The following is a 22,345-nucleotide window of genomic DNA, read 5'->3' as shown; positions in this document are numbered from 1 at the left end:
CCTGTCCCGCTGAAGGCAAATCAACTTGTTCCCTCACTGGGCTAGTTACTGTCAATCAAGGGGGAAGGAAACAGAAAGTCTCATTCCGACCTTAGATTCAAGCCTTGTTCTCAGATCTCGCCATCACCAGGGCGCCCCTTCAAAGTCGGAACACTAACCCTTTTTGGTTCCGTTCTTGGGTGTACACACTACTGACCAGAAGCCTGGCAAGGACAGAGGCGATCTGCACATCAAATCCAAACCTAACTAAAAATCCAACCAGGACGAAGTTAAACACGTGCAAATCCTCTCTTGAATAATTCTTGTATCAGTGAGGGAATCCAAACTATAACAAGAGTATTTGAAAAATAAGAAAAACTAGAACATTAAGAATTAAAGTTCTTAATGCAAATCACAACTACAATGAGGTATCACCTCACACCAGTCAGAATGGCCATCATCAAAAAATCTACAAACAATAAATGCTGGAGGGCTTCCCTGGTGGCGCAGTGGTTGAGAATCTTCCTGCTAATGCAGGGGCAACGCATTCGAGCCCTGGTCTGGGAGGATCCCACATGCCGCGAAGCAACTAGGCCCGTGAGACACAACTACGGAGCCTGAGCGTCTGGAGACTGTGCTCCACAACAAGAGAGGCCGGGATAGTGAGAGGCCCGCGCACCACGATGAAGAGTGGCCCCCGCTTGCCACAACTAGAGAAAGCCCTCGCACAGAAATGAAGACCCAACACAGCCAAAAATAAATTAATTAATTAATAAACTCCTACCCCCAACATCTTCTAAAATAAATAAATAAATAAATGCTGGAGAGGGTGTGGAGAAAAGGGAACCCTCTTGCACTGCTGGTGGGAATGTAAATTGATACAGCCACTATGGAGAACAGTATGGAGGTTCCTTAAAAAAGCTAAAAATAGAGTTACCATATGACCCAGCAATCCCACTACTGGGCATATACCCTGAGAAAACCATAATTCAAAGAGTCATGTACCATAATGTTCATTGCAGCTCTGTTTACAATAGCCAGGACATGGAAGCAACCTAAGTGTCCATCGACAGATGAATGGATAAAGAAGATGTGGCACATATATACAATGGAATATTACTCAGCCATGAAATGAAATGAAATTGAGTAATTTGCAGTGAGGTGGATGGACCTAGAGTCTGTCTTCCAGAGTGAAGTAAGTCAGAAAGAGAAAAACAAATACTGTATGCTAACACATATATATAGAATCTAAAAAAAAAAATGGTTCTGAAGAATTTAGGGGCAGGACAGGAATAAAGACACAGACGTAGAGAATGGACTTGAGGACACGGTTAGGAGGAAGGGTAAGCTGGGATGAAGTGAGAGAGTGGCATGGGCATATATCCACCACCAAGTGTAAAACAGATAGCTAGTGGGAATCAGCCGCGTAGCACAGGGAGATCAGCTCGGTGCTTTGTGACCCCCTAGAGGGGTGGGATATGGAGGGTGGGAGGGAGACGCAAGAGGGAGGAGATATGGGGATATATGTATACATATAGCTGATTCACTTTGTTATACTGCAGAAACTAACACACCACTGTAAAGCAACTATACTCCAATAAAGATGTTAAAAAAAAAAAGAATTAAAGTTCTTAGAATGTGGTAAAAACACTTCGAGTTGAGATCTGTTTCTTTTCGGTACCTTTAGGAAGCCCCACTGATAGACTGGGGGCGGAGTGGCTGAGGTGTGACCTCTGCTAGCCACCAGAGTACCCCTCCCCGAGATCCAGGGATTGATCCAGAGCCGGGCAGGACGTCCATGCAGGATGAGGCTCGAGGCTGATCTAAGGGCTTTGTTTCATGAATCCCACACACATCGGGGCAGCTGACCTGATCTAGTCCACAGGACGGATTCAGGAGTGTACCTGGAACAGGCTCGGGGGATGGTGTTGGTGCCTGGGTGTGCCATATGCTGCAGGACAGCGCCCACACTGTGACTGATGAGGTACATCTGGCCCAGGGGAGGTGCTCTGTACCCAAATAGAAAGGCTGGGCCTGGAAAATGAGTTACGACTTCGGGAAGTCTGGGGGTTACCCTCTCTCTTGATCAGATTTTATCGTTTCTGGGGGCCGGCAGCTTACGCTGAATGTCATACATAATGGTAGTGATACCTCTATGTTCTAACTATGCTAACTCCTTTCTACATTCTTCACATAAGTAAACCCTGTTCACTTTCATAAGCAGAGTCTTTCGTCAATGCTTCTCTACATGTAACAGTCAATAAAGTAGCTGTGAACCCAGGCTAAGTAACCAGAATCCTTTTTCAGGGACTGAGGTGAACACTGAAAGGAGAAGTAATCTTAGGAGATTTCGGGTTGTCAGGACTGTGTAAAGCCTGAAGGGGCAAGGCCCATCTTTCCCTACCACGTGGGAGAGGCTGCTAGAAAACAAAACAATCAGAGAAAAGCAGATGACCTAAGAGACAAAGAGAGACAGGTTTCCAGAAATATCATGTGCAGTCCCGGCTCAGGCTGTGCCTAAAGGCATGTACTGATCTTCAATTATGTGAGCCACTCAGCTCCTTTTTTTTTATATGAGCTAGAGCGAGCTGGCTTTCAGGTGCTGCTCATCAAGAGTCCTGCCTGATACAGCTCTTCCAGGAGCCGCTCAGCTGGCCAAGCATGGGCAGGGTAGGAGAGGAGGAATCCACCAGAAGCTTGCCCAAGGGCTGGATAGGGAAGCCTGGAAAAGGTGATCCACCAATGAGAAAGAGTGAAATTTAACTAAACGTTCAAACCAAAAAGTTTTAAAGTAACAAAGCGAAATAAAAAGAAATTAATGAGCTAGAAAATTAAAGAGTACAACTTATAAGGCCTAGAACCATTTCTTTCTAAAAAGACAAACAGCAACCAAAAAACTCCCATGCATTCAACCGAAGCGCTGGCTAAACCAGTCAAAAAGGGGAGAGGAGTTACAGATGCTGGAAGTTTGAAATAATAAAGAAAGAGAGACAGGGACTTCCCTGGTGGCGCAGTGGTTAAGAATCCGCCTACCAATGCAGGGGACACGGGTTTGATCCCTGGTCCGGGAAGATCCCACATGCCGCGGAGCAACTAAGCCCGTGCGCCACAACTACTGAGCCTGCGCTCTAGAGCCCACGAGCCACAACTACCAAGCCTGCGGGCCACAACTACTGAAGCCCACGCGCCTAGAGCCCGTGCTCTGCAACAAGAGAAGCCACCGCAATGAGAACCCTGTGCACCGCTACGAAGAGTACCCCTGCTCCAGAACTAGAGAAAGCCTGCACGCATCAATAAAGACCCAGCACAGCCAAAAAAACCCCAAAAAACAAATAGAGACACAAACAAGGAGAGTAAAGTCATTACAAGAACTATTTCACATAATCCCGTTAGTAAATTTTAAAATCTCAATGACACGGACAATTTTCTAGGAAATACAGATGCCTAAAATTGATCCAAAAAGAAAGGAGATCTAAACAGAGCCCAAGAAATAATTGCAGTAAAAGAATTTGTCCCAAATAGCTCTAAAGATGAGGCCTATTAAATTATCAAGCAGATAGTTCCTGTGCTATTTAAACTATTTAATAATAAGTGCAATGGCAAGCATTTATTAAGCACTTACTTGTGTCAACCACTCCGCTCCACGGTTCAAAAACATTATCACTCAATTTTACCCACAACCATACACAGTAGTTTTCTCCAGATTATAAATCAGAAAATTGAAGCTTAGGGGCTTCCCTGGTGGCACAGTGGTTAGGAGTCCGCCTGCCAATGCAGGAGACGTGGGTTATAGCCCTGGTCTGGGAAGATCCCACATGCCGCGGAGCAACTAAGCCTGTGCGCCACAACTACTGAGCTTGTGCTCTAGAGCCCGAGAATCAAAACTACTGAAGCGCGCGTGCCTAGAGCCCACGCTCCACAACGGGAGAGGCCACCGCAATGAGAAGCCCACACACCGCAACGAAGAGTAGCCCCCGCTCGACGCAACTAGGGAAAGCCCATGCACAGCAATGAAGACCCAATGCAGCCAAAAATAAATTTTAAAAAAAATTTTAAAAAAATTGAAGCTCAGAGAGGTTAATAAGCATGACCAATGTCACAACTCTGATAAAACTGTGGAGTTAAGATTCAAACCTGTCTTTCTACCTCTAAAGCTATTCATTAAATGAATATACACTACTGCTTTCCCATGAATAAACAGGTTCCAAGATCTCGAAGGGTTCTCATCAGCTTCTGGGGAGAACAGGGTAGAAAAAAAATTCTGGAAGAAGGGAGACAAGTTAGGAAGCTACTGAATGCCTAGCTCAGTGGCAATGCACGCCTGAACCAGGCAGTGACAGCCTGGATAAAAACAAGAAGGGTATGAGATTCTACACAGGCAGAACTGGAGCTCCAGAGAACGGTGTGCATGATTGAATAGAGAGCTGACCCAAATGGTCAGAGTGCCATCCACTGTTATACAGGAGAGACCCAGAGGTCTTTATTGTGACACATGCCTTGATTTCCCCCAATGAGAAAATTAGAATCGCAAACACTGTCCCTCTAATTTACAAAGACGCTACGAACAAGTGAGGCATCTATGAGAACCTTAACTCCTTGAAAGCGCCCTATATAAATCAAAGGTGTTATTATTGTTCTCTAATCATGTCTAAGCATTCTCTAGGGCAGTTTTCCCAAGCTTTCTGGATCTTAAGAATTACCTGGTGAGGTGATTGGGAAATAGATTTCTACCCAAATCAGATGCTACAGAAGTAGAGCTTGGGCATGTCTATTTTTAACAAATACCCAGGTGATTTTTATGACTGAATGCTTTCCCCCTGGACATGGCAGCATGGGCTGGTGAATGGATTCCAGATACCTAAGAGAAAAGAAAGAGGCTCAGAAACGTCAGTTATCTTCGTTCTTTAGTTGTTAGTTCTTTCATAACTGTTTTCCTAAAGATACCATGTCTGATATCAGCATTTCTCATAGAGGACATGCAGATTATTGGAATCAAGGCCGAGTAGCTGCCTACGGGGAAAATATTAATGTTAAATGTACACAAGCACCTTAAGAATTTCATCAATGGTTTGGGGTCTGCTTTTCTAAAACGGAGCTTTCCCTGGTGGTGACCAAATGGGGCAAGACTCCCAGCCTCTACTCAAGATGCGGCTCAGCCTCCTTTCGGCACTGACCTCTAGCAGCTCAAAGGTTACGTGGTTCGCCCAACTCCAATCTCTGGTCTCCTAGGCTGATGTGTGAGTCCAGGCCGGCATGGGCCACATCTGTCTTGCTCATGACAACACATCCCTCTCCCTCACCCCCATTTAACCCAATGCTTGGTGCAGTGGGCACACCGGTAAACCCAGGACAGGGGGAGAAGGGGAGGGCATGAGCACATATGGAGAAGGAAGGGGAATGAAACCAGTGGACCTATGGCATTAGGGCCAGCCAGCATCCATTCTCCTCCCCAGGGCTCTACCCTGCGTAGTGAGATACTAACCTCACATAGCTGTCCTGCCACTACAGAAGCCAAAGAGGGTCCCTAAGGCTTTTACCAAATCTTTTTTCATTGTCACAGTACAGCCAAGAAGTGAGCACACATCTGGAGCTTGGCCAATCAAAACTCCCTCTCCTGGGATGCAGTCACTTGAACAAGCGACAGAGGGCCAAATCACTGTAATCACTGATGCCATCAGCAGTGCTGGGTGAAAAGTGGAAATTCCCACCACGGAGTCCCACAACTGTCTGGTTCCTGCCTGCTCTAAGCCTGGCCCTCAGTGCATCCCAGGAGCTGGCCTCATATCCTTGCTATGAATTCCTTATTTGCCTAACATGGCCAGAATTCATTTATACTGCTTGCCTCAAAAAGCTCATTACAGAAAGCAAGAGAAAGAAGACAGAAAAAGACAAGAGAGAGCACTGCTTAGAAAAGAGGATGGCCCAGGACCAGCAAATTCTATCATACTTTTGACAATTACCCCATGCACAGATCAAAAGGATGTCGTTCTCTAAATACATATTTCAACTGCGGATTTATCAGAAGTGTGTTTGCGAACATACATAAGGCTAAACCTTTCTGTAGGAGGTGGTGAGACCTTTAAGACCTGAGACGCCTTGCAGATTGAGATGATATGTGGTAACAGATTTACCTAGAGCATTTCCTGTTTCCACTAGAGAAGGAACAACACAGTAGTAATTCTCAATCCAGGTCCTTACATGAAACATTAATGAATGGATGGCAGGGCGTTTCACAGGCCAGCTTTGCCAGTGGGTTCAGAAAACACCAATTAAAAGAGGCACTACCAAATAGCTTTAAGGTAATGTTTGGCCTAGTTCAGTCGTCGTCCTTTAGAACAACTAAGCCACACTTAGATGCCACAGTTCCGTTGGCGGAGGTGTGGGGAATTCAATGCTTAGAATTTAAGTATCTTTTTCTAAATAACTAGAATTCAAAAGGAAAATCCTGCTTCATTTTGTGGATGAAAATAAAAAGACAGAGGCGTCTTTAAAGTTCAACATTCTGAGTAAGCAAATAAGAGGACTAGAGGCTGAAGGTCTACATCTCAAAACATTGAAGCAGCAGTGCCCAGGATGTATCATCTTTGTACACAGCTCTGCTGTGTGGGGAAAATGAATTTTTACATGCATTTTCTCAGTTGGGTGTCATTAAAACCTTGGAGCTAAGATGAATTGAGTGTGACTATATTCATTTTATAGATGAAGAAAAGGAATCCCAGGTAAGGTAGCTGGCTGTGCTCAAAGGCCAAGAAAATGAAAGACCAAGGGCTATGACTTCTATTCCCATCTGGCAAATATTCTGTTTCTCCACCCTGCCTCCCAACAGAGGTGACATGGGAAACGCCTGGAAACTCACAGGATGAAGGAACTACTTAAAAAGAGGATATTCACAGTTTGTCCTGATGTCTTCGAAAGAACACCATAAACCAAACCCAAAACCTAAAGTCTCCTATGCTGTTCATTATATCCAGTATTCCTCAGTTCCCAGTCAGCTTCATCTGCTGTCTGTTGGCTTAGAGACACTGAACTGGCCCTTCATGTTAGTGGAAGTCCTGGGAGCAAGCTTCCACGGTTGCCTCTGCGGCCTGACAGCCTGAGGGGGAAATGCAAGTGGACAGAAGGATCGTGGCTCACCCAGCTCCCCACCAGTTCTTGCCCACGCTGGCTCTGCCCCACTTTAGGAAAGCACACCGCCCAGGGAGATCTAGGCCAGACTGATACCAGCACAGAGCAGCAACTCCTCACGCTACCTGCTTTTAGGGTTAACCTCAAAGAACAAAAACAAAAGCAAGCAAGCAAAGAAAAAAACCGCATATTAGGATAGGCAGAAAGGATCCCAGGGAAAGGTGTTGACTGCCCTCAACTTTGTTCTCCACCGACCTCTGTGACATTAAAATACCTACACAGAAATCCTAGGCTATTTAAATACCCTAGAGATGATCAGAAGTCCTTTGAGATTTAAATCTTTCCTGCCAAGGAAGGGAACAGTGCGGGCAGAAAGGGGATGTTTCCAGCTTCTTCACCTGTAAGACTGAGGGACTGTTCTGTTCATTACCTTCACAGCCCCTTCTCAGCAGGTGTAATGGGCGACCCCCAACTACTCAGACAAATGGGGTGTGGGGGAAAAGACCTACATTCTGTATTCCTTTGATCCTCTCTGAAACAAATGGTGATGTCATTTTTTAGAAGGACTGAACATAAAAACAATTTTTTTTTTTTTGCTGGTTCCTATTAAGAGTTCTTCTCTCATGATCCACAAGGGATGGAGCTGTTGTTACTGTCCTTTTGCCTGAGGCAGCTCTCAGAGAGGGAAAAATAAATTAGCCATTTGATATCTGCAGCTGGTATTCTACATTTGCTTACCTCCTGTACCAAAGCCCCAGGACAGAGCTTCTGTGGAAGCCGGACTTGACAACTAGTTACAATGACAGCAGCTATCCCATGAAAGGTGTAAATTTTTCCTTTCTGTATCTCCCCTTCACTAACTCAGTAACAAGTTCTGGAATATTCAACCAAGAGGCTGAAGCCACAATACGATGGAGTAAAATGGGGAGACTCTTCAAAAGGCTACAAGGACATTGCTTCTATCTGGACTTTAGGGCTGCAAAACCAAGCCCTGGGATGCAGAGAATTTCTCACTATCAGGAAGGGGCGCAGATGGTGCCACGTGGACTGACTGCACCACGGGGAGGACGGGGAGGCCAGGGGAAAGAAATACGCATTCGGTACTCTCACAGGGACCTGACAGCGAGACAGCTGCTTCCGTAAACTGCAAGGGATTGAGAGGCAATGCAAAGCTGAGGGGGCACAGCAGTCCCCTTGCTGGCGACATACAAGTCTCTACTATTCCCCAGGACGTGTGGTCCATCTGCACAGTGAAGAACACAGGACCATGGTAAGGTCACTGGATTTGGCAATGGGGCTGCTGCTGATCACGAAGAGAATGGTTTATATTGATGGGAGACAGGACAAAGGAAGAAGGGCTATCAGCTGCATGGAGGGGCATGCAGAGTGGCTAATCGACAGGAAAAGAGGAGATGGCCCGTGATAGTATCTGAAATGAGATCTGAACAGGGCACACCCAAAGGGGCCAGGACACCAACTGAGAGGAAGAAAGAGGCTGCAAAGAGCTAAGGCCGAGTGTGGGGTTTGGGGTTCACTTGTTTGTGTCCCACAGGAAACTTAGGAAGTTAAAGATTAGGAAGTGAATCACATGCACATTACTGTCAGTGGGTGGGGGATGGGTGTCTTGCTATTAGTAGTCTGGAGGCTCAAGTTACCTCGGTGTCAAAATATCGGGGTGCATCAAGACTGCTACATACTTCCTTCCATGACCTGCAAAGGACAAGATTTTTTTTTTTTTTTTTTAAATAGATTTATTTATTTTTATTTTTGGCTGCGGTGGCTCTTCCTTGCTATGCGCGGGCTTTCTCTAGTTGCGGTGAGCGGGGGCTACTCTTTGTTACGGTGCGCGGGCTTCTCATTGTGGTGGCTTCTCTTTGTTGCTGACCACGGGGTCTAGGTGTGTGGGCTTCAGTAGTTGTGGCTCGTGGGCTCTAGAGCGCAGGCTCAGTAGTTGTGGCACATGGTCTTAGTTGCTCCACAGCATGTGGCATCTTCCCGGACCAGGGCTCAAACCTGTGTCCCCTGCACTGGCAGGCAGATTCTTAACCACTGCTCCACCAGGGAAGAGCCTGCTGAATGGGAAGTATGGACTGACCATCTGTTGGGACCTGCCTATCTGTCTTCAAATCCTTTTTAATGACTGTAAACCTCCCTCTCTGCCATCTCACACTGAAAACTTCCAAGGTTACCCTGGTGTCCCATTTACCCCAGTGAGATTTCACTATGGTTCAGACACCTCAAGAGTATATCACACTTACGAGATGTCTAAAGGGCTTTTAACCCAGAGCCTTCCCTTTATCTTATTATTGTTTAGGTTGTAATTCCATACAGATGCTCCTAGAATTACACACATACTTTATAAAGTTGTAATCACTGGGAGCACTACAATCTTGCATCCTTCTCCCACTTCATATTCTACCTTAAGCACTTTTTCACTTAGAAAGCAATCTTTACAGCCCAACATTTTAATAGAGGCATGTACTATTTCGTTAAGCAGATCCACCAGATTTGACTTAAACACTAAACTATTGTTGGAAATGGTGATTTCCAATTTTTCACTATTAAAAATAATGCCCCAGGAGCTTCCCCGGTGGCGCAGTGGTTGAGAGTCCGCCTGCCGATGCAGGGGACGCGGGTTCGTGCCCTGGTCCGGGAAGATCCCGCATGGCGCGGAGCGGCTGGGCCTGTGAGCTGTGGCCACTGAGCCTGCGCGTCCGGAGCCTGTGCTCTGCAACGGGAGAGGCCACAACAGTGAGAGGCCCGCGTACTGCAAAAAATAAAATAAAAAAAATAATGCCCCAAACTGGCCCTTTTCTAGATCTCCCTATTTCTGAAGTGACACTATTACTTTCCCAGTAGGCCTGAAAACTCTTCTTCCTTAGGTATTTGCTTTTTGCTATCAGATGGGTTGATTTCTCATCATTGCTATTGATTTTACATTTATTTGGTACATACTCACGTCACTTGAACGCATTAATTCTAAAAAGTTTTCAGTTGTTTCCCTGAGGTTTTCTAGACACATAATCATAGAATCTATAATTAATGATAATTTTATTTTCGCCTGTACAAATTTCAGTTCATGTTTTATCGCACTGGTCAAAGCTTTGCAAACATACAAAAATAGTAGTGACAGAGATATTCCAGCCTAGCGCTTAGGTTGTTTCGAATATTTATCTTATTAAAGTTATTTCTATTTTTAGCTTTGGATTTTAATTCTTAAAATATTAACTAGGTTAATTATAGAATATAGGTTTAATCTATGAATGTAATAATATTAAATTGTTCTTGAATTCCTGTGACAAATTCTGCTTTTTTTTTTTTAACCTGCTAACATTATTTAGTCTTTACATCTATATTCACAAGAAAGGTTGGTCCCTATCTTCACTGTCCAAAATGGTAGCCACTAGCCCCATGTAGCAAATAAGCAACTGATCACGTGGCTGGTCTGAATTGATATGTGCTATAAGTATAAAATATATACTGGATTTTGAAAACTTACTTTAAAAAAAAAGAATGTAAAATATCTTAACAGTATTTTATATTCATTACATGCTGAGATGCTAATATTTTGAGTATACTAGATTAAATTATTACAATTAATTTCATCTGTTTCTTGTTACTTACTGTGGCTACTAGAAAACTTTGAATTATCTACGTGGCTTACATTATATCATCTATTGGGCAGTGCTGAAAACACTGTTTCCTCTTTACAAAGGTTGAATTGACCTCAAAGAAACAACTGAGTTGTGTAGGATCTTCTACAAACTGGAACATTTGCTATAAAATAGGGTTACGTGGGCCTTCAGAGCTTGAAAGAATTCACCCAGATTCAAGTCCCCACCACCACTGTCTTTGAGAATTTTCTAAGTTACAAGTCTGCTCTGAGATTCTTTGATAAAGGATAGAGCCTCAAATGCCAGGAACTCTCAGAGTTGGATAACCTATATTAAATACTAGATTAAATCAAAGACTTACCGACAGCATTTCAGATCTTAGTATAAATGAGCTGTCAATGTTCCTCACTTCCGGGCTGGTTTTTCATCGAAAACGTAACAAGCAGTTTTTCTTTGATTTAGAGGTTGCGTGAAGATCTTCCTTTACACCAAGGTATGGCTAATACACCTGTGTGTACGTGCCTCTCACCGTGAGTAGAAAATGTTCCTGCTGCTCTTCTGAGTGTTAGAAAAACACACTCTGTCTTTTCAGTCTGAGACCGAAATTTCACTCATCAGATTTCAGGTGACAACTAGCTCGCGTCAATAACGAGGTTGTTTAGGGGGAACTGGGCAAGGTGTGTATGGAGGATGCAGGGGGAAGGCACGAGCTGCAAAGCCCTCTGACACCTGAGGTACACCGTCTGAACAGGTCAGCGTGGGAGGGGGGTGGGGGGAAGCCGAGGGTACCTGCAGGAGGACATACAGAGTCCCACGGCAAGCACAGACATGAATATATTCCTATAGCTTGCATTTCCAAAGCTATTACACCCAGAGTCTTTGATCTTTTATCATTTCTTTAATGTGGACTGCCTGGGTTCCACTGGACTGCCTGGGTTCCACTCTTACTAGCTACGTGAACTTGGACATGTTACTGAATCACTCTAACTCAATTTCTTCATCTGTGAAATGGGAAAAATAAAAAGGCCTATGTCAGAGTTTGAGAACTGAATGGGATAGGGTATGCAAAGCTACCAGTGAAGTGCCCTGCACATGGTAAACAACCAGTCAATGTAGACCACGAAAATAACAGTGTATACGTCAGTGTCATTAGCATCTATCCAGTGTTGACTGCAAGATCACCAATTGGCAAAGTTTCATCTACTAGTAAGTGGCTCGTCAACCACAGGACCAGCCATCATCAATTAAGGAACAGCAAAGTATGCATCCATTAACACGTAAACAAAAGCTGGGTCGTTCCAACACAGCTGCATCACTCAATCACCATCAAAGGCTGAAGGAATCCAGGTTGTACCCAATACCTCAGACAAAGTAATCGTCATAGAGATAGTCCTTGGGGACAGTTTTCCAGCGATGCACAGGAAGTTCATCTCCTTCCCTCCATTACAGGCTATGAAGCTGCCTGTGACTCTCCATTCCCAGGCTCAATCCTGTCACAGCTCAGCCCAAAGCTGGATGGACAAGGTCATCTGTGGCAGAGTGGAGGCTAGGAGGCGGCCCACACCTGCTCCCTGCTCCGCTTAGCCTACCTGCGGAGCTAGAGCCTTTGCCTGCCCCTCAAGTGACCCATCTGTTTCTCACTTGGGGATGGCTACCCATCAACCTCTATAACCCACTGCTTCACCAAAGGAAAATGAAAACCCAGATACCAATCATTCTCACCCATGAGACCTCTGTCTTTCTTGAAGGGAATCAGGAAAGGGTGAGAATGAGGCAGTATAGATAGAAGTAAAAACCATTAGAAGATCTCAAAATGGTGGTGTGCTTACTTCAAGGGAAAGGACAGGGAAGAAGTTTTAAGAGTTTCTGCAGTGGGCAGAGGAGGAGAAAAATGCTAGTCACGAAGAACAGCTGAGAGCGGCAGAAAGGGAAGCAGGCAGGCCAGTGCTTTGGAAATGAAGAAAGACTTGATTCCTGCCTCTACTTTCTCCTCTTCCATGTATCATCGTGCCTGGCTAAGCCCTTCCCTCCACTCCGTTCCTGGTGAAGCTTTTCCCTAAGGACAGGAAGGTGGTGGAATCTGCAACCCCACTGGCCAGGGAGTGTGAAAGGGTTGGGGATGGGGGATGGGCAAGGAGAGAATTCCGATTCCACTAGCCAGCTCCACATCAGAAGGGAATGCCTTCCTGGAAAATCTGAATTGCCTTGGAAATCTGAGTTCAGTTCTCCAGAGAACACTGGTATATACGGTGGCAAGGGACCACAAGATATAAGAGCAGCTAAGACATAGGCTTTTAGAAGCTGGCCTAGAGAACTACTCAGCATGCATTAACTTTTTTTTTTTTAATGGGAAATGTACTCTGGGATTCTAAAGAAGCTCAAATAAACTTCTGGAATGCTGAGCACATTAGAAATTGTATACATATTTTTACATACTAAGTTAGCATGGCTATAAATAAAAGAGTCAAGGAACTGAGAGTGGACTGGAGAAACACTATTCCCTCAACCAAGCAAACTTAACCACATAGAGTATATGTAAATAATGAATCTCAAATGACAAGTCTTGGGCACTCCAAGGAGGAGAAAATACCCATGGGACATGGCACTTAAAGGTAAGCTTCGTTAACGAAATGAGACTTCAGCTCAAAATACTACGTTTCTCCAAAAGAATAGGAAAGCCTCATATTTTTACACAGAATGGAAAATTCTCCCCCTACCCCCTTATAAAATATAAGAGGATGCTTAGAATTTAGTTCTCTTATAATTTTATTGTTGTTGCATTAAAATCAATAAGTAATCTATATGACCAGCATTCAGTTTTCAGGACCTGGTACTTCTTAAATATATACGATTTTCTTTCCTTTGGAGAAAATGTATTAGGCAATTTTTTCCTTCACATAATTTTTCTGTAGGGTTTCATTTTCCTTTGGTAAAATTCTGTTTTCCTTCTTTCAAATATTTTCATTTCAAATAGTTGGTTCATTAGTGTCCCTATAAACCATGAACATTATTCAAAACAGTTACGTGACCTTCTATGGGACTAAAAATGCTTTCACCTCTTTCCCATGAATCATTTCACAGAAAAGTGGCAGTACCAACATGTCTATTCACCCTCTCACTGCAGACAACACAGGATGATACCAGAAGGGAAACGCCACGGTTATTGATGTCTAGGGTTTGGTCTGAGCTACGAAGCCCGCCTTATGTTTATTATTATTATTTTTTACATCTTTATTAGAGTATAATTGCTTTACGATGGTGTGTTAGTTTCCGCTTTATAACAAAGTGAATCAGTTATACATATACATATGTTCCCATATCTCTTCCCTCTTGCGTCTCCCTCCCTCCCACCCTCCCTATCCCACCCCACAAAGCACCCAGCTGATCTCCCTATGCTATGCAGCTGCTTCCCACTAGCTATCTACCTTACGTTTCGTAGTGTATATATGTCCATGCCTCTCTCTCACTTTGTCACAGCTTACCCTTCCCCGCCTTATCTTTAATCATAAACCCTAATTTACCTTTGTCTGCTCGCTGTCTGGGTCTTCAAGCCAAGCGTAAGGGTCACAGATTTTATGCCCATGATAATCCTGTACCTGCAAAAGACAAAATATGGTATTAGATAACTAGTGTCTAATCCCAATTAAGTTAGTACTTTCCGAATGTGGTACAGAGATAGGAAAGGGGCAGTCAGAAACAGCCCAATTGGCTCACTGGCAACGTGTCTGCCCAAATTACCACATGAACCAAAGCTGGCAGGTTCTCAAAGGTGTCAAGCCACCCTTCATGAAAAGAACGTTTTAGCTAGAGAGGGAAGAAAGATGAAAGGTCAGAATAGGAACCGCTCCATCTGTACAACACAAAACAAAGGCCTGCCGCTGTGCTAAAGAAACTTGAAAACGTGTTGTCGTAGCAAAGCACAGAATTACACAGTGCAGTGGGGATGCCGGAAGGGCACGCTTGGGAGGGAGCCACCGCACACGAGTGCACTGCCCTGTTCTCGCTAAGCTGACTGATGATTAGAAAATCTCCCTACAATGTACAATATGATCTGCTGTGCCTTTAAGTCTGAACTGCCAGAAAGCAAGTTAACTAATGTGCAATGATACTAAGTGACGTCAGCTGAGAAAGCTGACTTACATGCCATAAAAGAACGTTTCTAAAACTGAAGCTTTTCTTCCGTTTAGTGCACTGTTATGAAATGCTTTCTTTCACTGTGTAGAAAAGGAGGCGCAAAGGCCTCACGCATTGGGACTACCCTGATATTTAATGAATAAAATTGCCGAGCGCAAGAAGGGCCTGGCTGGGGGGACACTTCCAGGAGCGCTCACAGGAGCTGATCTTCAGAACCACGTGGGAGCTTCTGAAAAACCAAATTCCTGGGCCTGCCCTCAGAGACGAACCGAGACCAGAAAAATGACAGGGAGTCGCCACTCCCCAGGTGATGATGCCTAAAGAAACTATCCACAGGTAAATGTCACTGCAGAACCTCTCCATTTCATACTCACATGATTAATCTACTCAAATGAAACCACATGGACAACGTCTTTCCAGTCAAGTCTCTCTCAACAACTCATTAACATTCCGGCTAAGGCTTCTTATATGAGGTTGTCCAGAAGACTACCAGTGCCTCCAATGAGTTTTGCATCTGTCTCCTTGTTTTGTTCTATAATACCAAAATGTAAGGGCTATTTCCAAACGAAGGAGAACACTCTCCTGGAAAAGGAAAACCTGCTGTTTCTACTGCTGGTCAAAGTTTCAGCGTGGCTGCTGGCCAACTGAGAAGAATCTCCCCCAAGCCTCAAACCTCAGGCTTTCTGCAAGGGGTCAGCATCTGTCCTCATCTGGTGCCAGAGGAGAGCACCTGGGGAAATGCACACCTGGAAGAACGGGCAGTTCAGGTGGAACACAGGAACTGTTCTCAGCAAACAATGACTGACAAGTGCAACTGACAAAATCAGACGAAAGCCTTCCTGATGAGTCTTCCTAAAATTACCAATTTTCAATCCTTACCAAAAGCCTCTCTAAATTTTAGCTGATTATCATCACTGAAGAAAAGCTTTCTGTATTTTCTTCTCATCTGCAAGTGTCTTACATTCTACACACCTTAGAATGGTTACAAAATATGCTTACAGTAACAACCATCTTTTCTCTGTCAATAAGGAATCAAAAACATTTAAAGTTGTGAAAGATCTTCCAATCCGGTATTTTTAGGAGCGATGTCAGGCACAAGATAGCAACACGCCCAGGGCCATACCGAGTTCAGAGTCAGCGCTGTGACTCCAAACGAGCTGCCGACAGCTTTTCCCCAAATACTCCTTGGAGGGGACAGACCGGACACTTAAAAAACGTTCCTCGATTATGATGCTGTTAGAACTCAGACATATCCAAAGACTTCACTTTTCATAAAGAAGGGGAAAAGATGAACTGCAAGTCATCTTAGCATTATGGCTAAGTGAAGGTGCTGCCAAGTGCTAGACCCAAAGCAATGCACATTCGCTGAATATCCATGTTGTTGTGCCTGATGCTTTAAAGCAACCCTGTGATGATAGCCCTACTTTCCAGACTACAGAATGCAATTCACAGAGACTGGAGGGCCACAGATCGACTGTGAGCTAAACACTGCGCCACAGCCACGTTATCTGATTTGGTCCTCACTGGGAGGTTATTCACCAACTCATTTTTCCAGATGAGGAAACTGAAGCTGGAGAGAATTAAAGCAATTGACAAGGGTCAGACTTAATAAGTGGGAGGGAGGACTGTGACCCACCTTGAGCCGACCTCAAAGCCTGCGGACTCAACCTTTGGCTAATGAAGCAGGCCAGTTCTGAACTGGCAGATGCACAGCTGGACCTTGACTCAGAACCCAGTGTATCCTACACTGGACTGCCTCCTGAACGGTGTTTACCTCTGAGCAAACAGCCCCATCGCCATCTAAAGCAGACTGAAGTTAGTTATCAAGCAGCATTTTTAACCAGGACAAGAAACTGATTCTCTCCAGGAGAATCCCAGGAGCCGAGTGCCCTCCCCCCATCCCGCCCACTCCCTACATTTTTCTTTTACAAGATGATACCCTACAAATGGGGTGATCTCATAGCTACATCCCCTGAACTCAAGTTGTGCAGTATCTGATTCTCCCATCTGATTTAAGTTTGCAAACCATGCCTTATTTTCCCGAGAGGCTTTAAAAATAGAGTCCTGACAAGACACTGTTACTGTTCAATATTTCACTTGTATTGTTCAACAGCTCACCTGCTGCCTTCAGGATGAAGTGCAGACTTGTACACACAGCACGCAGAGCCCATCAAACCTGGCCCCATTTTCTTTTCTTTCCCTTTCCAGCCCCCTTCCAAGCTCATCCACCCACGGATATTCTGGCCTTCCTGCCATCCTAAAACAAATGCAATTCCATGACTGTACAGCCCTACATAACGATGACTTTAAGTCACACGCCAGAAATGTCCTTTCTACCTTAACCAACTGGCCAACTTCCAGGCTCAGTTCACATACTGTCTCTTCCTACTGATGGAAATTAATCTCATCCTCCCCTGTGTTCTCCACTCACCCTATACATTCTTCTAACTGCTGTAGCAGGCCCGAACTCCCTGAGGGCAACACTCTCAGGGGGGATGGGCAACGGCATTACAGTGGAATGGCAAGGTTTCCAGAACTCTGCTCACTAAAGCAGAAATCCACCACAAAGGGTTGCATGCTCCAACCCCACAGTTCAGCAGGAGACTGTGCCGTACGTAGCTGGAAGATGCTCAAGGGAGAGAGACAGAGAGCTACAGCAATCTCTAGCACCTGCTGGAGAGAAACGAACCCATCCTAGAAATCACGACTACAATTTGAGCAAATGCATAAGTCAAGCGTAGGGTTAGTAATCAGGACTCCGTCACAGGAAAAAGATACTCCACGCAGGCTATCAGGGCTGGGATAGATACACTGGGACCCACAGAGCAGGGTCCAGGCTGGACTAGAACCACATTTCCTTGGCCTTGAGGTTGACTGTGAGTTCTTTGATGAAAAGGAACTGGAGAGTATTAAAATCCACGGTATACTCTTTCAAGTTAATTGTTCCTAAGCTTTCTGATGTCTTCAAAAAATCCTCACTTAACCCTTTCAAGAACTGTAAAACACAGATAAGTGAACTGTAGGATTTTGGTAACCCTTAAAGGGAAAAACTAAGCAAGAAGCAACCCTGCCTTTAAAAATAAAACAAAACAAATCTAAAACAGCACTTATCAAACCCACATAATAGTTCTTTATAATTTTAATCTCTCCTGAAAACTCAAAGATTCTCAAGAACCAAACTGATATATTCATGTCTTCCCGTTACTAAAGTCCGTTACACTGCAGGGCTGGACCATCATGTGAATGAATGAAGGATGATATTCTTACTACAGCAGCAAGTAAGCTCTGTGATTAGCCAAGCCGGTCCGAATAGTTCACATATGGGAGAGAAGGCCTGTAACAGGTAAGTGATCTGCCAAAGAGCATCCAGCAAGTGAGTGACAGAACCAGAACTAGCGCTCAGTTCTTCTTACTTGGTCTCTCCTCTTTTCCATTCCGGCTGGATCACTTTACTCCCAGACACAAAGGAAACAACTCTCTGAACCACAGGGATACAGCTTCTTGGGCGTCACAGTAAATTTAATAAGCGAGCAGCTGAACCGGCTGAGAAAACATGGTTACCAGATGACCACAGGTCAAAGAAACCATGGATGCATCAGTGCCACTTGGGAATCTTAATTTAAAGCAATACGTCCTTTACTCTAAAGCCCCAGTACCCTTTATCCCCAAATGAGACTGCTTTAAAGTACAGACTTTCTGGCATAAATCTGGTCAAAGCAAACAGAAAAAAACCTAGAACTGTATCCTACAAAAATCTTTTTTATTTGGATTCCATTTTAAGTAATCTGAAGAATTTGGCTATTCCTACCAGAATCATGCCCACAACATTTGGATTTACTCCAGTTCTTAAAATGCCAAACTAATTTTTACACACACAAAAAGTGTTTGCCCAGAATTCCACCCTGGGGACTTCAACAGTGACCCTGAGGTCATCTACAGCTGAAGGAAACGGTGGCTAACCCCTGCACTAGGCAAAACTTCATTCTTTAAAAGGCCATCCTCTCCCCTTCGAAGACCTCGTCTCGACCCCACCAGCTCCTGTTCTAGTTTAGGAACACTCGGATCAACACTGCCACAGCTCGGGGCCCTGCTCCACCTTCCCCAGGACTCTACCTCGGCCCGGCCCTGCATCCCCAGCGCCCGTCGCCCAGCGCTCGGCCAAGGGCAGGGGAAGCGCTCGATACACGTTTTAAAATCGAATGAATGAACTTCAACTCTAAGTATTTTTAATTTGTGAGTTGAAAAAGTTTGCTTTTGTTTTATAATTGGACATCACCTACACGCATACACACTTTTTCCTACCACCATATTTAAGCCAGAGCCGCCTCCGGTCAAAAAGCAGTGACACGTTTTGTCTTCCCACTCCCTTAAGATGCCCATTCCCACCTGGGCGTCTGCCCTTGACCCCGCTGATCTCCTTAGGAAGCGGCCCAGCGGCGGCTGATCACCGACTCCGCCGCCAGCAGGCGGAGGGTGGCCGCCACCAGGGCCCCCTCGGCTAGGGAGGAGCCCGGCGCCCCCCGCCCGGCCTTGCAAACAAAGGCCGAGGGGGAGGGGAGGGCAGGAGGGGAGGGCAGGGGGCGGCGGGGGTACTCACGGCGGTTTCATCGCGGTACACGTCGGGGTACTGGAAGGACAGCATGGCCGGGGGCGCGGGGGCGGCGCGGGCTCCGGAGCGATCGCGAGGTGGCCGGGCGGGCCGCGGGGAGAGGCGGGGGCGCGGGCCGGGCGGCGACGGCGGCGGCAGCGGCGGCGGCGGCGTGCAGCTCTTAGCCGGGACTCACGACCGGACCTGCGGCGCGGCGGCGAGGACTTGCGGGAAGCAGGAAGGAGCTGTCGGCGAGGCCGGCAGCCCCTCCCCGGCGGGCGGGCCCAGCGGCAGCGGCGGCGACAAGAGGAAGGGGGCGGCGCCGTGCGTGAGCCAGGCCGGGCGCACAGCTCCCTCTGCTGGAGCGCCGGCCGCGCCCGCACCGCCCGGGCCCAAGGACTGCTGTTCCCGGCGCGTGGCGCACCCACGCCGGGACCACCGCCCCAGGCATCCCCGCCACACCCACAATGCCACGGAGCCGGCCACACGCCCCACACGCTGGCCCCGGCCACCGCGCCGGGCACACGTGCGGTCACGCCGGCGGGGCCACCACGCCTCCTGCCCCCTCCCGCCCTCCCCGAAGTCCCCCCGCTGGCCGCTTCGCCATTGCCGCGCTCGCAGGGCCTCCCTCGAGCCGAATGAACCACAGGGTTTGCGTATTGATTCCCCCATCTTCCTGTTCCCGTACTGGGTAGGGGCGGCGAGGAGAGATCGGGCCTCTCCCCAGCCTTGAGAGCGAAGGGCTTGAGGTGACCTAATTTACACTGCCTGTGACCCTGGACTTGGGAAGGAAGGAATAATGGATCGTGAGGACCATAAAGGAAACACACCTCTTTTCTCAACCCCCCTGGTGGACGCTGTGTGGTTGGGCAGCTGGATTATTTAGGTGCGATGAGGTGTAAGACAATGGATGAGCCCTTGAGATTTACCAGTTGAGAGGGGACCAAGGTGGGAGGACTGGAAATCATCTAGGGTCTTTTCTTCATCCTGCCGGTTCCTTTATCGGCATCTCTTTTCTGCCAGTGTGTTTGTTTATTGAGCATCTTTTATTGGGGGGGGGGGTGCGGGGGGGTATTAGATGCTTGACCTCAAACCCATGAAATTTTAATAGTTATATTTATTCGTCCTCGGGCTAGTGATAACGTGTTCTGGCCTTGCTTTCCGGCCATCAGGAAGAAGCTTTATAGCCCCAGTTATCAGAGCTATGGTGTGTGCCCAATATGTTTTGTACTCCTGGCTTCTTAAAAGTCCTGGGAGGAGGGCATGGGTGTGACCAGAAAGTCCTTCACGTGCTGAATTCCAGGAGGGCACGGTAACTATTGTAAACTTGTGTCTTCTGTTTCATTTTTATTACCATCCCAATTCCGTGCCTCACCCACAGTTCAGCGTTTCTGTTAGTGGTGGGATGTTTGATAATCATGTTTTGCATCTGTTTCCAGACCCATCCTCCTTGGGCAACCTGAGAGTCCTCAGTCCTGGTAGAGCTCACACTACTGATGCCAACTTTGTGCAAACAAACACAGAGGCTTAGCACTCTGCAGCCCAGTCATCACCTCCTGCCTTGCCTGCCTGTCACCTGGCCCAGGGGCCACCAGGCATTACCTTATGCTTCTGCCGCTTGTGGTTGTTTTTTGAGGGCAACCTAGGAACACCTGTCCCAGCAGATTCCCTAACAACAACAACAACAATAGTTAATGCTTATTAACTGCTTCTGATATGCCAGGAAATCACCTTATTTAAACTTTGTGAGATAAGAACTAATAATATCCCAATTTTGCAATTGAGGAAAACGGGCTGTCTTTAGCCCGGGACTTCACAAATAATGGGGAAAAAAAAAAAAAGATTCAAGATTCCCAGATTGCTCTGATGCCAACACTCATTCTTAACCACTCTGATGGTCTCCCTCTTCACAAATAAGTAGCATTCTGTGGTCTAACGCACACCTGTTAATAGGTGGAACTTCCCTAGGACTTCATTTTATCAGGACCTGAGGTAGAAATTATAGGAATTGTGGTACCCAAAGGACAAATCACAACTCAAGTAACATCCTCTGTTTCCCTCCAGGCAGTTATCCCGGTGCCCAGCTCCTCTGGTCCCTGAAAGCCAAAGGTTTGTACGTGGCCCAGGCAGTGCAGTGAGCTGCCAGCAATAGATAGTCTGCACCTGCAGTGAGGTGGCAAGGAGAGGAAGACTGGATAGCCCTATCCCGCCCCCTGCTGGCCTGGCTGATCGTACACTACCTACATTTGCCATGTACTTGATATGTGTTGTCTGCTTTCATCCTCCTAACAAAGACATTTTGCAGATGAGGAAAAGGAATCTCAGTAGCTTTAAAGGAAATTGTCCGATGTCATCACACAGCTAAGACAGAGCCAAGATTCAAATTCAAATCCATCACTTGACTGCAAAGTCCCTGCTCTACCTTGACCATAGAAAACGGAGAGAAGGGAAGTATTTGGGCCATCTCAGAAATGGAAGTGCTACCTCCAGAATAAACCTCAGAGTGCCGTTTGACACCCGTCACGGCACACCATTTGCAGGGGAATTACAGAATTCATACTGTGACAACTCATGCTCTAACCTAGACCTCATTCCTGCAGCACAAGGCCTTTTGGGGATGGGCACTAGCAGAGATACAGAAAGACCTCCAGGGAAGCTGGCAGCCCCTTTTCTAGTGCCTGACCTCAAACTTTGCAACCCACTCAGTTAACCAGAGTCACCCTCCTAGGGAGGCAGGCTAGTGATCATTTACTGCTGCTTGGCTATTTCAACCCCACTCCAAGTTCTTGTCAAAGTATTCCTCCCCACCAACCAGAGTTGATTTCTGGTAAACGCACAAGAATGCTTAGTCAATGGGATAAGTGTAAACTGAAATCCACCTCACCCTCCACTTGCCACTCCGCGT

The 22,345-nt window shown here is 46.1% G+C and overlaps 1 protein-coding gene across 1 annotated transcript in view; it reads right to left on the bottom strand.

Moving 5' to 3' along the window:
- PREP (prolyl endopeptidase) overlaps window positions 1-19,681 on the bottom strand; it is a 134,672-nt gene extending 114,991 nt beyond the window's left edge. Inside the window, exons 1-2 of the mRNA XM_027089613.1 lie at window positions 19,450-19,681; window positions 14,240-14,314 (exon numbers count right to left, since the gene is read on the bottom strand). Coding sequence (XP_026945414.1) covers window positions 14,240-14,314; window positions 19,450-19,494 — 120 coding nt within the window. The 5' untranslated portion in view covers window positions 19,495-19,681. The remainder of the gene's footprint in view (window positions 1-14,239; window positions 14,315-19,449) is intronic.
- Between the last annotated feature and the right edge of the window lie 2,664 nt (window positions 19,682-22,345).

Source organism: Aethalodelphis obliquidens, unplaced genomic scaffold (assembly GCF_003676395.1).
Source record: "Aethalodelphis obliquidens isolate GAN/ISIS:26980383/991018 unplaced genomic scaffold, ASM367639v1 scaffold3, whole genome shotgun sequence".
Taxonomy (NCBI): Eukaryota; Metazoa; Chordata; class Mammalia; order Artiodactyla; family Delphinidae; genus Aethalodelphis; species Aethalodelphis obliquidens.
The sequence above is the reverse complement of the archived record's forward strand: the minus strand, read 5'-3'. Positions and strand labels throughout refer to the sequence as shown.